The following is a 17,314-nucleotide window of genomic DNA, read 5'->3' as shown; positions in this document are numbered from 1 at the left end:
TGAATACAGAAGAAAACAGCTTTTATGAACTCATTTGCACATTCAATGATCGTGCTGGCTTCTTTTGTCGAGGTGATTTATTCACTAAAGCAGACCTCCTCTACATTTAATGTTGATAAGCCGTATGCAAAATAAATGACTCTGCCAAGAAAAGCCTTGAAGTTCCTTTGGATGAAAGCCATTTCGCTCTGCTTGACAAAATACCGTGTGACATCGAGAGACTATTAATGCTATGTATCTTTGCAGCCCAAACATCACACGTTCTTTATAGTTTATACATAATCCACTTTTTCTTAAGGGGTAAAGGATCCATTTAAGGAGTTTACCTGCTCTCTCCTTGTTTAAAATCATAAATGTATGAACTATTGATATTATTTACAAGACAGACGGCTTTTTAATAACTCAAAAGCATTGCATATTTTTCCATCACATTACAGAGCTGCATAGTGTTCAATTAATGACAGACTCTCGAGATCTGAACACTTTCTGACAGACAAACCTCATCTGTCCTTACTGTGAATGTGTTAACAGATCATCTCACTTATATTTCTCAATCATATTTCACTCTCGGACCCCTGCATTTTCATCAATTTTCTTTTCCAGTAGGTCACGACATGTGGATTAAAAAAAAAAAAATGTAATACGTTTAAGTAGCAGCCGAGCGTGATGTCCGGCCTAGGAAAATGCACATGCCCTTTACTCAAATATGATCAAAAATTTGGTAATTTTTTTCTATGCATGTTCCACGAGTCAATTGTTTTATTTGTGATTAAGCAATGAAACATTCAGTCAGGCTGTCATGCAAAAAAAAAAAAAAATATATGAACACATGCCAAAAAATAAGAGAATCAATGAAATAAGAATAAGTGATTATGTTCTTAGTGGTTCTTTCCTTTTCTGGCAAATAATTGTGTCAGATAAATACCTTAACCAAGTTTAATGCTTTATTCTTCTCTCACATTTAGCATATTTAAAAAAAAAAGATATAAAATATTTCCCTCATATTTTGATGGTTTAGTCAAGATTGCATGCTAGTTAAATCACGTTTTGGCCAATATTGCTGGGATTACTGGCATAACTGAGGATTTACTATAAACACTTTTACTGGTAACACTTTACAAAACTGGTGCACTTATATGCATTAACTCATGATTATGCATTAGTTAAGTATGAATTAATGTATAACTCATGAAGAGCTAAACCATTAATTCATGATTACTGCATCAGCAACTAATAAAGAGTCTATATGATTAATAGATTAAGTAATACATGAATTGCTATTAATTCAATGTGTCATTGTGTATTAATTCCTTAATAACATATTTTATTAACTAATAGTGTAAATTAATGTGTTAATTACCACAATTAGTCAAAGCTATGCATGCTTTAATTAATCATTAGCTAATGATTTGCAATTGGTATCATTATGTTATGACTTTACTTGTTGGGGCACATCATTATTAACTAGTCATTTAGTATATTGCACATGAATTTGCACTAACAATTAAGTAATTAATCATGTATTAATGCATATTAGTGTACCTGGAAGTTGAAATACAAGCCTTTGGCTCATTCTGGTAATTAACATACTAATTAACACTATTAGTTAAAAAATGAGTTATAATAGAATTAATCCACAATTACATATTTAATTTATAACAATTCATGTATGAACTAATATTAACCTTACAGACTCTTAATTAGTTCCTAATGTGGTAATCATTAATTAATAGCTTAAATAATCATTAGTTACACATTAATTCAGTATTATCTGTGCTTGAATAAATGCTTATTAGTGCACCCGTATTGTTGTGTTACCATTTTTCTTTACTATATACACTTCTATATCTATATAAATCACAAATTAATTAAGTCATAGTCTGGGAGGAGGGACAAGCGAGCAAATGTATTTCATTTTTTTTTTTTAAATCATAAAATCATTTCAACCCTTTTCAAAGTTAGAGGGAAACAATTATTAAAAAAACAACACAATGCAACTTACTAAAATGTAATTTAGGAATGCATGTGAAGGCAATAAGAAGTCCACTGTAAAACGCAGCTGCTCTTGAATTTTACCAAAGAATCATAATTGAATAAATATGACAACATAATTTGTCCATTCCAGTGGAAACGAAACGAGCCGTGAATGTCAAACACACCTGAAGTGCTTTTGAAATGTCATGCTAAAGGAGAGTCTGGAGACGTTCGCACGTCACAATAAATGTATCTTTTGTTTATCTCTTAACAGGCTTTTATACGACCGCAGGCGGTTAAAGTCATCAGGATTTGTTGTCAAATTATTGTCTTTGAAGAGGATTACAGATAAACACTGTGTTTACGGTGTCAGGACACTGGCATCCTCAACCTGAGAGAGCTTCTAAAAGCTTGCGTTTGACGTTACTCAGGAGCTCAAATCTTCTGTGATTTTTGTTTCGTCATCGCCGCCGTCTCAGCAAATGAATATATGCCGCAATGTATCATATCAAAGATGAGAGCAAACGTCGAAGCACACACACACACATCGCTTAAACGGAGCTTTCGTCTTTGGCTTACTGCTGCAATGTTTATTAGCACTAAGGTTTTTTTATTGCATTGTGGAATATATTCCCCACGACGTGAGAGAGCCTCCTCAATATTGCAATTAGCTACTAATTACATCTTCAACAATGTCATTAGATTAATATACTAATTATTCTCTCTAAAACGTATCGCATTACAGCTGCACATAAGTATTTGAACACCTGAGAAAATCAATGCTGATATTTGCTACAGTAGCCTTTGTTCGCAATTACAGAGGTCAAACGTTTCCTGCACACACTGAGGAGGGATTTTGGCACACAGATCTTCTCTAAATCGTTCAGGTTTCTGGGCTGTTGCTGAGAAACAGAGTTTGAGAGCTTCCTCCAAAGTTTCTCTATTGGGATAAGGTCTGGAGACTGGCTAGACCACGCTATAACCTTGATATGCTTCTTACGGGGCCAGTCTTGGTTATCCTGGCAGTGTGCTTTGGGTCAGACCCAGCCTCCACCCATCTTCAATGCTGTAACTGAGGCAAGGAGGTTGTTCCCAGTAGGTGATACGCAGGTATACGCCGTATACCCACTAGGAAATGTCAAAGATCTCCGTATGCCCACTTTAAAAAGCGTGAGGATTTGTAACAACAAATAAATTTCCTACGATATCAGCCCCCTAACAAAGCCGTTTTCATCATTTTAGCCACAAGAGTAATAATGAATGTGTACATATTGAGAATATAATAAAAATTGTAGCCTTTAGTACATTAAAAAAGCTCAGCTTTCGGAGGGGAAGAGAATTTTACAGCCCACTGACATGGTTTTAAAGCTATTTCTTATCCTTTTTGCAAACGTCTTGAAATGCACATCAGAGAAATAAAAAAATTTGAAGCACCAACCTCAAATTTAGGACCTCTTTGGTTATAAAGCCCTGTCTATCGCCCTGTTTTAGTCATAGATCAATAATGAATGTTTTGAATGCATTTAATAAACTTAATAACCAAGCTTTAGTAGCTTTCAGTGAATAAACGTCTATGAGAAAAATGATTCATAGGCAAAATCAACCTATCAGTTGACCCTATGTTTACTTTCTTCACTGACAGACAAAAATGAAAAGCCTATATCAGTCAAAGCTCATCTTTAGGAGGCAGGGAGAGATAAAAACAAAGAGAAAAAGGGGGTGATGCCGATGAGGACAGAGAAATAATCAGCTGCCCACTGACATGGTTTTTAAGCTGTTTTCTATTTTTTTGGCCTTCAAAACATCCTAAAATGCACATATGTAGATCAGAGAAATCCTTTTTTTCTCAGGGAAACCCCGAACCCCCCCCTAACTGACCTAACTGACATTTGGGACAACAGTGATTATAAAACCCTGCTTTCGCATGTAATGAAACTGGTTAATAGTGAGCATTAGATCCTAAACTAAAGTGTTAGCTTTTTTTTTTATTTAAGTTTTTAAAAAAAAAATTTCGAAAATAGGTGGTGGAGGGGGGGGGGGGGGGGCTGGTATATCACAGTATAATCACTACAAAAAACTAGACTACACCACTGGTTGTTCCCCAAAATCTCGCAATACATGGCCCCGGTAATCCTCTCCTTAAAGGTACAATTTGTAGGATTTTTTTAGTAAAATATCCAAAAACCACTATAATGTTATATATTTTGTTTAGTTGATTCCTTACAATATCCCAAATGATTCCAACTATATGTAAATCGTGATAAAATTGCGGAAACGGGGCGTGTGAGCAGGGGTGAGGAGTCGCCAGTCAAGACGTCATATCCGCGTTACCCCCGGTTTCCGCCAGGTTTGATCTCGTACTGCAATAGTAACCATGGCGACAGACGTGGACGACTGGGTCGGTTATAACCCGTTATGCGTGCTCAACGGCGTGAGCGTCCCTAGCAGGGTTTTTTTCAAACATTATGGACCATGGCAAGCAGACAAAAAGAGGACTAGAACGAAGATCAACATCTTTCCGTATGCCGAGAGCTCCTCGTCCGCGACTAACTTTGACTTGACAGAGGCGCGAGTGTTTCATGTTACTTGGGCAAACAGGTGAGCAAATCAATGTATGCAAAACTAATCGATGTTATATAATTCAACATGATGAAAAGTTAGAATATGATCTGTATGTTATTCTAATGTTAATCTAGCTTAGTCTCATACAGCCGACACACAACCTAACTAACATTCAACACACACAAATGCCGTTTAGTGTGATAGTCAAACTGTTAGAGCGAGTGAAGCAGCGCTGCGTTACCTCAAGTTTAATTCCTCTAATAAACTGACCTGTGTGAGTAATTCCAGCCCGATCTCATGAAAGTTCGTATCTATGGCACGAATGTCATTTCTCGTGGCATTTATACGGCAAAAACAGTTTTTGCGTGTATATGGCACGCGATTTTCGCGTACATATGATACGCACTTTTTTGCGTATAATACGCACGAACTCCCCACCCCCCTCCCCCCTAAACCTAACCCAGGGTTTTTTAGTGCGTACCATATACACGAAAAAAACACTTTTGGCGTATAAATGCCACGAGAAATTACACTCGTGGTGTAAATACGCATCTTCATGAGACTGTGTTGGTAATTCAGCGTGTGTGATGCACAAACATCCGAGGAATTTTAGCATTTTCTTTTCAACATACTATGCTTATGGACACATAATCTCCCATACTATTTAGATGGATAGTAGGAACATTGGGACACAGAGTGAGAAAACTACAGCAAACTGACATTGAATCAACGTGGAAACGACGCCTGTCATGACATCGAAACAACGTTGATCTGGCATTGTTTTGCTCATCGAATTAACGTTGAACCAACGTCAGACGCGGCATTCGTCAAAGCTAAATGAAAATCGAAAATTGGTTTGCTTTCATAACGTTAAAATAACGTCGATTTCAAGTTGATTTTCCGTTAGTTTTGAAAGAATGACGCGTCTGACGTTGGTTCAACGTTAATTCGATGAGCAAAACAATGTCAGATCAACGTTGTTTCGATGTCATGTTTCCACGTTGATTCAATGTCAGTTTGCTATCTGGGGAATGATGAAAATAAGGAGCAGGTGTGTGTTAATCAATGAACTAATGAGTAACTATGACAACCAGCAAAACTAAAAGGAAACCGTCTATGAAAACTAAAAACCCAACAGAGCGTGAAAACCTCGACCAGTTGAAGAGGATAGACATCCCAGACAGCAAACTGACATTGAATCAACGTGGAAACGACGTCTCTCATGACATTGAAACAACGTTGATTTGCTCATCGAATTAACGTTGAACCAACGTCAGACGCGGCATTCTTCAAAGCTAAATGAAAATCGAAAATTGGTTTGCTTTCATAACGTTGAAACAACGCGTTGATTTCAAGTTGATTTTCCGTTAGTTTTGAAAGAATGACGCGTCTGACGTTGGTTCAACGTTAATTCGATGAGCAAAACAATGTCAGATCAACGTTGTTTCGATGTCATATTTCCACGTTGATTCAATGTCAGTTTGCTATCTGGGATGAAACTGCTCTTTTAACTCTTTGCTTCTTTGTGACATTTTAACATTAGACTTGGATGTGATTTTGACTTTGACTTACTTTTCAAAGGAAAAGTAATCAGTGAAACATAAGTCCATGGTTTTCTATTAGACCCAGAGAAAAATTACATTGGCGTTTCACTTTTTTTATTGCACGAACACCCTTCAGAAACGTGAAATGACGAATGGAAGACTCAATTAACACGCACACACATGGTGTACATTATCTGTCTGGCAGTGCTTCTGCTTGCACTGTTAGAAAAAAAATGTTAATTAAAAGGCTTTCTCTTGAGTAAGTACATGTACTGTAAAACGTTTCTGTGGTGAATTATGGGATTGAATGAGTGCACTCAATATTGTCGAGTATGGTTTTACACACTACTACACATGGATTTTTCTCAAAAAGGGGTGATTTAACACACAGCCTCAGTTTCCAGACAGGAAAATTATACACACATGTGTGGTGTTACTCTCAGAAGCTGCATGTGTAAACCAGCCAATCAGACTTGACCTTACTGGATCGAGAAAGTGTCTTCATTTTTGTGTCAAATGTCAAGACTGGAGCTGTGTCCGTAACCGAGTACTCTCTGAGTAGAAGCAACTTTTGCTGAGGACATGTAATTGTATATAGCAAGAATGCGCCCCGGGCGTACAACATCTGCCATCAATTTATTGTTATATTAATGTCGGTTGCGTAAACATTCACAGCTCCTCTCCCGTAGCCTTGTGAGAGAGTAAAGTTTATATACAGTAGTCTTGATAGAGACTGGCGTTATGACTAAACACATTGTGCTTGACACAACACGTTTATTTTCGATACAAGTGATCTGTATTTAATGTAATATTACTTACATAATTAGTTTGAAAACTACTCTATAAAAATAAACGTATATCATGTGTGATTAGTTTGATACATGGATGGTGTGTTGGGTCTCAGTGTGATGTTTTCTTGTGGGTTTGAGATACATGTCCTGATGTAGGGAATCGCTCATGACACTGGGTTCTTGTGATGCGTGAACTTCTGATCCCGCTGGAGGAAAGTCAAACCCAGCAGGATATGTTGCAGCTACACTATTCTGATGAATCATTTCTAGTGGCACATTTTCAATTCCTACTGAAGTACATATGGAATGTTGACCCTTTGATTTGCTTGTTCTCTGACATAAAAGACCCAAAACACAGACCCAACAGAAGGACTGGGGATGGATGAATGGATAAATGGATGGATGGAGTGAGGAATGGATGGATGCATGGATGGAGGGAGGGAGGGAGGGAGGGATAGAGTAATAAATAGAGGGATGGATGGAGTGAAGGAGGGAGGGAGGGACGGACGAAAGAAGGAATGGATGGATGGGGTGGATGAATGGGAGATGGAGGAATGGATGGAGGAACAGAGGAATGGAGGGATGGATGGATGGATAGAACAGTGGAAGGATGGATGATATATGAATAGAATAAAGGATGGATGGATAGTTGGAGGGGGTGAAGGAAGGGATGGATGGATGAATGGGGTGGATATAGGGATGGATGGATGGATAAAGTGAGGGATGGATGGATGGATGGAGTGAGTGAGGGGTGGATGTATGGAGTGAGGGATGATGGATGGATGGGGGTGGATGGATGATGGATGGAATGAGGCATGGATGAATGAATGGATGGGGTGGATGGATGGAGTGAGGGATGGATGGATAGATGGATGGGGGATTGATGAATAGAGTGAGGGATGGATGGATGGAGTGAGTGAGGGATGGATGGATGAACGGAAGGATGGATGGATGGATGGATGAATGGAGTGAGGGACTGATGGATGGAGTGAGGAATTGGTGGATGAATGGAATGAGGGGTGGATGGATGGAGTGAGGTATGGATGGATGGATGGATGGATGGAGTGAGGGACTGATGGATGAATGGAAGGATGGATGGATGGAGTGAGGGATGGATGAATGGATGGAGTGAGTGAGGGATGGATGAACAGAAGGATGGATGGATGGATGGAGTGAGCGATTGATGGATGGATGGATGGATGGATGGATGAATGGAAGGATGGATGGATGGATGGAGTGAGGAATTGATGGATGGATGGATGGAGTGAGGGATGGATGGATGGATGGAATGAGGGGTGGATGGATGGAGTGAGGTATGGATGGATGGATAGATGGAGTGAGGGACTGATGGATGAATGGAAGGATGGATGGATGGATGGATTGATGGATGGATGGATGGATGGATGGATGGATGGATGGATGGATGGATAGATGGAGTGAGGGACTGATGGATGAATGGAAGGATGGATGGATGGATGGATTGATGGATGGATGGATGGATGGATGGATGGATGGAATGAGGGGTGGATGGATGGGTGGATGGATAGATGGAGTGAGGGACTGATGGATGAATGGAAGGATGGATGGATGGATGGATGGAAGGATAAAGTGATGGATTGATGGATGGAAGGATGGTTGACCACACAGAAGGAAGGAATCTAAATGGGGAATATTGTGTTCAACACAGTTTTTGTGGCAGCATTTGAAGTGCCAAAATCCCATTATTTATCCCCTCATGTAGCACGCCTATGAATTGCACATGATATATATATATATACACACACACACAATTTGTGTGCATCTGCTCAAGTTATGAATTTCACAACATAAGCAAGATGAAAGTTTATCGTCCTGCATTCATTCTGCATGTGAAGACATGCTGTTAGCTTGACGTCGAGTGTGTGTTCACCGCGCGTGAATGTTCAGAGAAACACACCTTGTACTGGTATCGACTGGATTTGTTCTCTTGACGGTTCTTGAAAGGATTTGAGTGGAATTCCTCATCATGTTTATCATCTGTAACTCTGGATGCTGCAGTCACTGGTCTAATAACTCCAGGCTTTGTCTTCAGGACAGATAAACAAGAAAAAAATTATTATAAATCAATAATTGAAAAACAACAACAAAGATTTCTACAGCCAGTGTCATCACAACAGCAATTATATATTCCCAATTACATATATGAATTAAATTCAACAATATGGAATATGTTTATGATATTTCAAATTTACAATGCACATGATAACTTTCCTTAACTCTACAATAAGTAAATCCACTTTTCCAGATAATTACTCTTCGACAGCGATGCCACAGAAACACACACAGCAATGCAAATACACGATTATAAAGATGAGTGCGCTCTTGTTTCTCTGGCGCATATGTATACCCGAAATAGAAACATTATTTTATTCTCCATATCTACTGAACGAATTTTAAATGCAAATTGAATTGTTACGTACCAGTATTTTTTCAGTCGTCACAAAGGGTTGGAAAGGAGAGCAGGCCTAGAAGAGAAGACGCCGTTACCCATGACATCTACAAAAGACTCAGTAATGAAATCTGTATTTAGCTTTACATTTGGCAACAGAGTCCAGATTAAGCTGAAGAACGCTCAGGGCATGAATGAAATAGTTTTGAAACAAGTGAATCCAAAAAAATGCTGCATTTCATTATTCAGCTCCATGGTTGTAGTCTTTTTTACAGTACAGTTTTTCTCCATTGGTTTGGCTCATTTCTTGAAACAGAAATGACATTCTCAAAACTCTAAGATCATTTGGCAAAACAGTCTTACAGTTCAGCACAACACTATAGCTCACTTGCAAAAGCTCATACCTCTCCCAAAACAGTTCACTCATCCTTCGAAACTACAAGACACTGAATGTGTATGTTTCACATTTTTACTGCATGGTCTTTGCAATTCTAATTTGTTCAGGGTATTGTGCAAAAGAAAAAAAATACACCCTTATTTACAACAAACATGCACAACTGTAAACAATATCACAGTATACACTCTAAAAAATGCTGGGTTGTTTTAACCCAACTTTGGGTCAAATATGGACTAACCCAGCCGTTGGGTTAAATTTTTACATTACATTTTTAACCCAGCATTTTAGGTTTGTCCATATTTGACCCAAAATTGGGTTAAAACAACCCAGCATTTTTTAGAGTGTAACATATAACATACATATACTGTAAATCATTCATGCACATCTCTTCTCATCAGTGAAAGCTGAGGTTCACCTGCCAGAAATTGTTCAATTTAGGATAAAAAAAAGTTTTTTTTTTTTAAAGATTAAAAAAAAAAAAGTAAAATTAGCTTGACGGATTTTGACAACTAGTTCAACATTTTTGTATGTGATGACTTAAGCAATGAAATGAGGACTTTTAGTTTTATATGGAATGACTATTCAGCATTCACAAGTATAGTTAATTTGGACTGATATGACATAAGCAAATGATAATGTTATAAAACAGCAGTGACTTGTATGAAATCAATTGTTGCATGTCCAAAAGCATTTGCAATTTGTTGGAAGGAATGAGAAACTGCTGTGCACAAATGACTAAATGTTGTGGAGGTTGAACTAACTGTTGTGCAAATGTAAATAGTGATGTGAGAAATGCACCAAAGCGACTGAGAAAAACTGTAGATAGATTAGATATAGATATTAGACAGATTTACATTGGGAGGCACTAATTGCAGCTCTTTGACCAAATGTACGGTTTGATTGGTCATCTGAGATGTGTGAAACTCCTTGTGTATGTATCAAATGTTCCAAGGGATTCATATATGGTATTCATGGTATTATGTTCTTGACTAATTTTTGACAATTGAACAGACTATTGTGCATGTGATGACTTATACAATGAAATGACACGTTTTGGAGTGAACAACCATTAGACTGAGAATCAGTTTAGATCAACAAGACTTGGAAATTGTGCTAAATGTAGGCTACCTGTACTTAATCATTTGCAAAGATGTACTGAGACATTGACACATGTACTTAGGCATTTGCAATTTGATGAAGTGAATGAGAAATTCAATTCTGTTGTGAACAATTCCCAAGTAGTTTGGAGGTTTGTCCATGTTGTTTTGAGAATGTAATTTCTGTTTCAAGAAATGAGCCAAACCAATGGAGAAAAACTGTAAATCTTTCTAAAGGCAAAATCTGTGAAACAACAATAGCAAACTGAGTGTCCAAATCCTGTAATTTGCATATAATAAGAAGCGAGACGAAACTCAGCTCTCAGAATGAAAACAGGGTCTAAAATAACACTATTATAAAGTAAATACTTCAGTAACAAAACACGATTCTTGTCATAAAAAGAAAGTAAATAATAATCCTTTAGCAATAGAAAAAGGTCTAGTTTATGGGTCAACTGTTGTAACGTGTCCACACTTTATATTCATAGGCATAAAGCCGCAGCGTGTGGATGTGTGATGGGTCTGACTGAATAACACACATTTACTCTGATTACCAGCTCTTCTACTGGTGGGCTGAGAACCCAAAATGGCTCTCGGTTCTGTTCAGACGGGGAACAGCAGGGGCATGCAGCTAAAATGTGACTATGTAATTGTTAATAGTTAAGACTGCACAATGAATAGGCTTATCAACATTTGGAAGATGAAAATGCTACCCATATCTTTTCTTGTCCGCATCAAAGATGCATTCAATGAGTTTTCTATACTTCTGTAGGTGTGAAATCTGGGTCTTCGATTGGCTTCAGTGCTCAGAATTAAATTGATTTTTTTTTTTAAAAGCCAAAAATGTGTTATCAAAGTCTTACAGTAGCAATGTTTCTAGAGCTCTGCGATTGCATTTTAATATGCAATCTATTTAACTATCACTTTTATAATGAATGATTTGTCAGATTTGCCTTCTCAGAAGCCTGAGTGTAAAATACGTACAGAGATCAGTGGAAATACTCACATATCTTGTTTCCCGTCCCAATAGTTTTGGGGATGGTGATGATGTCTGTGATCGGAAATTCAGAATAAAAGAAAAAGGAATGATTTACGCACACATTTTCAATGCAAGTACAGTGAATATAATCCAATCCAATGTCAGCAGCGGCTGACAGTGTTAGAGATCGAATTCTTTCGCATATCGCATATTGCTGACAGACGTATTAAATGTACTTTTGCAAAAAAACGTTTGCTGATAATTTACTCGCCCCCATGTCATCCAAGATGTCCATGTCTTTCTTTCTTCAGTTGAAAAGAAATGAAGGTTTTTGATGAAAACATTCCAGGATTTTCTCCATATAATGGACTTCAATGGGAACCAAACGGTTCAAGGTCCAAAAGACAGTTTCAGTGCAAACTGTTAAAAGGGCTTTAAACGATTCCAGACGATGAATAAGGGTCTTATCAAGCGAAACGATCGCTCATTTAATAAATAAATAACAAAGTTTAAGTTTTATAAGCTCAAATGCTCGCCTTGCTCTGTTCTGTGACGCGCGTTCGTGACTCTCCTGTTCGAACTCGTTCATCAAAATGAACAAATCTTTTTCTGACTCATTTGGTTGATTCAACGAATGAAACAAACAAATTGTCTTGGAAAATGATTCGTTGTGATTCAAATCGAAATGATTCGTTTAAAGGACTTTGATCAGTTTGCACTGAAACTGTCTTTTGGACCTTGAACCGTTTGGTTCCCATTGAAGTCCATTATATGGAGAAAATCCTGGAATGTTTTCATCAAAAACCTTCATTTATTTTCAACTGAAGAAAGAAAGACATGGACATCTTGGATGACATGGGGGTGAGGAAATTATCAGCAAAAGTTTTTTTCAAAAGTGAACTACTCCTTTAATAATAATCAGGAGGTTGTTGCTCTTACAAATGGCAATCTGTTTTCTTTTTATTTGATTTGATATTTTTCTACTTTTTATTACAACTCACATTTAAAGTCAACGTTGAAGACTGATTATACACACAAACAAGAAATATTTTATTCCTCGACAAGCGTGATTCTGTCGCGAATAATCAAAATGAAGATGAGATAAGTGTCCATCTTTAATTACACACCCTTGATGTCTCCACTGCCAGAGACTGCAGAGTGGCTCTGTTCACATCTGAATGATGCTGGGAAAAAATAGATTAAAACATGAGAATCGGCGGATAAAAGGAATATTGTTAAGGAGTGTGTTTTGTGTGGGCTCACTTTCTGGATTGACTCCTCAAGGACTTCATCAATAGTGGCGTACAGGTCTGCGGTCTGCTGACGGAGCTGCGCAGGAGAGCACATCTGCACACACACATTCACACGTCACACACTCAGACAAAAGGTGTATCACGGCACGGGACTGCTGCATACAATATCAGAATGTAGTGAATTTTGCTGCACATTTAAATATATTCAATATATCAAACAGAGATATATATTTGTGGAAAGTCCAGAGAGTTAAATACGTATCTGTTATTGGTACTACATCTCATTTTATTATTTATTCCATTTAATGGCTAATGGATGCAAATTAACCCTTTGAAAAAAAAAGTGATGAAAACGTTTTGTTTGCATTTCTTATCTTCTTATGTCGCTAGTAACCACACTCAATGTATTTTTTTTGTTCAACACATCCCATCATTTTTAAAATATCGGCCTCTACAAATGGTTGAGATGTCACTTAATGGGAATGAATGGTATCGTAATTCATACACATACTTTGCCATACTTTTTCATTGCCCATCATAATTCATGATCAAAACCTTTTCTAGTCTTGACAAAACACATTGTCCGAAAGGTCTGAGTCTCAAGGTTCTATATTTTGTGACAAAAGTGATATTTTGACAGAAATGTATTAATTTGTTACAGCAGAATGCATATAATTAAATTCAATGGAAATGATGTCATTTTTGGTATTACGCCAAAACAAAATCTCAATTTTTGTGAAATCAACTTCAAATTTGGAACACAACTTGGTTAGATATATGGCTTTGATTTTATAGTAATTTTATAAGAAAAAAAATTGTATATTTTATATAAAAGAAAAAATATTTAGTACAGTATATTTGATTTAATGTAAATTTAAAACTTCCTTAATTTTTGAAGTGCTTTTACTTCAGCAATAATCTGCTGAGTGTTTTCTTTAAATCAAGACTAAACATAGGCCTTTATTCCAAAGCATACTTGAATTACAACCAAGTTTTAATAGTGCATTGCAATGTCCATTCTCAAAAAGAGGGGTGACAATTAACCGTTATGTATGTAACGAAAAATTACATTTTTTACATTTTTTCATAGCATAGTAACATAATTTTGTAAATTTAAGGATCTTACAGTGTAATTTGTAAAAAAAAAAAAATATGCATAGCTTGCAAAATTTCACCAGAAACAGTTCACATGGCTGGGGTGATTAAGTGCTGTGACCAATGCTGTTGATTGACATTGTGAAATCTAGTGGATTTTTTGGGGCATAATATACTTCAATCAGTTTGAGTTAAGTCTCAATAAAATATAGTGACTTAAAATGGGCTCAACCGTATGATTGAGAAGTCAGTTAAAGGGTTAAAAGATATGTTGTCAGTGCAAAGATGCAAGTCAAAGTTCTAAAAGTCAATTATAAAAATGTTTTATTTGGGGCAAATCTCAGTCTCTCATAATTTATTTTCACACATGTACACTGTAAAAAATTTGGAGTAGGATTTACTTGAAAAAACCTTGCTAAACGATCTCACTCAGAAAATGCTAGTAAATTTACAAAGATTTGCCAAGTAAAAACCTAAACATATTTATCAGTAGCTTTAATTAGAAATCTTTAAGTTAAATTTACTTGGAATGTGGAATTAAGTAAACTTTACAAAAAAATAAGTAATTTTAACTCGGCTTGTAAAAGGTTGATTAATACCGATTTCCTTTGCCTTTGTATTACACTTCACTAAAACAATTATCTTGAATTTTATTAGTCATTTATAGTTAGGGTTGGGTATCGAGAATCGAGTATCGATTGGAACCGAGACTAACTTTTAGTTTTTCCCGGAATCGTTCAAAAGTTAAAATTTCGATTCCTAGTTTCGATATTCACAGTCCGCCGAGCGGAAGAAGAAACCGCTGAACAACACCAACGAAGAAGCATCTACCGGAAGTGTTGGCATAACCGCGCGAGTCGAACATGCTGTGTACCTTACGTCGGCGATCCAAAGTGTGGCTTCACTTTTCTAAAAATAACGAAATCTAGGCAAAATGCAAAATTTGTGACAATAGGAGTATTTGTGACAGAAGGAGTATTTCCTTCAGAAAGGCCGTTGGTTAGCAAGGTTAGCTAAACTTTTTTGACCCTGCCTCTTAAAAGAATCGGAATCGAGAATCGTTGGGAACCGGAATCGAAACAAGGAATCGGAATCGGAATCAGAATCGTTCAAATTCAAACGATACCCAACTCTATTTATAGTACGTTCTTTACTTAGATCATCTAAGTAATTTATATATACATTATGTCAGACTTTAACACCTCAATACTTGGTAGACAATACACAATGGTGGTAACATTTGATGGATCGTTTTTGTGTTTGAATGTGTCGTTTTAAGCTAAAAATTTACTCGAAATGTCACAAAATGGCAATTTACTAATACTGAAAACAAAAATCAATGATAAAACAGTGTAAATACAGCTGGAAACCAGTGAAAAATGAACCTCATTATTTATTCAAGGTCCAGTGCATGATGGGAACCCCAGTATCAGAAAAGTTGAGTAATTTTTACTTAATTTTATTGAGTTGATATTACACTTTCATTTATCGCTTGAAATAAGTAGTTTTTTAAATTCTTGCCTGAACTAACTTTTTCAAGTAAATTACATTGGGTTTTTTCACTAGTATTTACTTAACCAAAAAATCATTTTTTACAGTGTAAAGCAGTCCTGCCAACTGAACTATAGAGTTATATAGCAAAATATCTCCAGGTTCCACCAGCCACCACGTGGTATACTGTCCATACGTGTCTCTACCTCTTCATGTGGGTCCTCCCAAGAATAGTTGTCTGCAGGGTTGAGCGACGCCTCTTTCTTGTTGACATCTTCATCTATAGCCTTCAGCAGGGAAAAATTAAGAAATGCAGATGAAGCTTTAATCCTTTAATGAGGCAATATATTCTTGACCTTAGCAAGCAAGTGGATGGAAGGAGGTTTTAGAAGCAACTCTCAATCCCAAAGATGTGAGTCTGCTCGCGTCTTATATTGATCATCCCTCTATTCTCTGACCCCTGTTCGGTACAGTTTAACCTCTCATGAGGTACACAATGTGGATGACTCATTCTGCTTGTTCTGGTAAGGGTCCCTTTGACTGCTTATATAAAAAACCATTCTGCTGTCCATCAACTTCAATTTCAGCCTCTTTAACGACAATAGAATACAACTGCATTGAATCCAAAAATAACACTGAGTTAATGGCTTAAAATGACACTGAATGAGATCCGTTTATTAACTGTACACTCAATAATAGCTGTAATTTAGAGTAATTCGATGAAGCGGCTCACCTGCTGTTCCAGGAGCAGAGTATTCGTAGGAATCGCAGCGAGCGCCTTGTAGGTGGATTTGATCCTGTGTGTCTTTAGGAAAGAATAGTTGAGAAGTCATAAAAGAAGACTTCAATAACATAATCTACAGTCCCCGTGCTATGCGATAAGGCTAGGCGCTATATGAGTAATTCCCGATCACAAAACAGTCCTGGCACAATAATTGTTGCATTTGCATGGAAAATGTTATCAAAAATAAAAAGCCATGTTGTGCTTTCTCCTTATTGGAGGGAATGCATGCATGAATCAGAGATGTTCACAAGTCATTTTTTGGAAGTCCAAGTCAAGTCTCAAGTCTTAAATTATTAGGCATTGTCTAATTAAATATGTGCGAAAAATCTGAGTAGCCTATTAGATAATGCCAGGTTTAAAATATTTTTTTTCATTGTGTTCACATACAGTAATAGATGGGGGAAAAATAGATATTTATGGATATCTACTTTTGTTATCCTGTAATCAGATCGCCTTAAATAGATTTTCGCCACGTTTTTTAGAAAAACAATGTTATATAAATCAAGCTAGAATTAATATATTTACAAATCCATCTGTAAAAGTCTTCATAATAAAACTAGGTACAAGACTGGACAGTTTGGTGTATTAGGTTTGGTATATAGTGGAGATTTCAGACGTGGAGTTTGAGAGAAAAGTCATTTTGAGAAAACGCAAAACGGGATCTAAAGATTTGCATCAGGCCAATGAGATTGCTCATTTAGAGTTAAATCCCCCTATTTACTTTCGCGATTGGTTGCTGATTAAAAGGAAATGACCATATTTGGATCCGACAACATTGAACTGGAGAGAAAGAGAGAGCGCTTTCTTGTCTGTGATGACGGTGCAGATCGCGGAGCAGCGGGATGATTTACAACGCCAACTTTTGTTGAAATTATGAGATATCTAGACGCAAAGTTACGGAGGGCGTATTGCATTCACT

The 17,314-nt window shown here is 36.9% G+C and overlaps 1 protein-coding gene across 6 annotated transcripts in view; it reads right to left on the bottom strand.

Moving 5' to 3' along the window:
• The window catches only part of mlip (muscular LMNA-interacting protein), a 48,641-nt gene that overhangs the window by 7,693 nt on the left and 23,634 nt on the right, over nucleotides 1–17,314 (bottom strand). For 5 of the 6 annotated variants that reach the window (XM_039690660.2, XM_089117343.1, XM_089117346.1 and 2 more), the window contains 7 exons: nucleotides 16,345–16,416; nucleotides 15,818–15,898; nucleotides 13,036–13,119; nucleotides 12,900–12,956; nucleotides 11,800–11,844; nucleotides 9,331–9,375; nucleotides 8,808–8,936 (listed from right to left, as the gene is read on the bottom strand). In XM_039690660.2, coding sequence (XP_039546594.2) covers nucleotides 8,808–8,936; nucleotides 9,331–9,375; nucleotides 11,800–11,844; nucleotides 12,900–12,956; nucleotides 13,036–13,119; nucleotides 15,818–15,898; nucleotides 16,345–16,416 — 513 coding nt within the window. The remainder of the gene's footprint in view (nucleotides 1–8,807; nucleotides 8,937–9,330; nucleotides 9,376–11,799; nucleotides 11,845–12,899; nucleotides 12,957–13,035; nucleotides 13,120–15,817; nucleotides 15,899–16,344; nucleotides 16,417–17,314) is intronic. The other variant, XM_089117345.1, reaches the window with a different exon arrangement.

Source organism: Pimephales promelas, chromosome 11 (assembly GCF_988280905.1).
Source record: "Pimephales promelas chromosome 11, fPimPro1.hap1.1, whole genome shotgun sequence".
Lineage (NCBI taxonomy): Eukaryota > Metazoa > Chordata > Actinopteri > Cypriniformes > Leuciscidae > Pimephales > Pimephales promelas.
The sequence above is the reverse complement of the archived record's forward strand: the minus strand, read 5'-3'. Positions and strand labels throughout refer to the sequence as shown.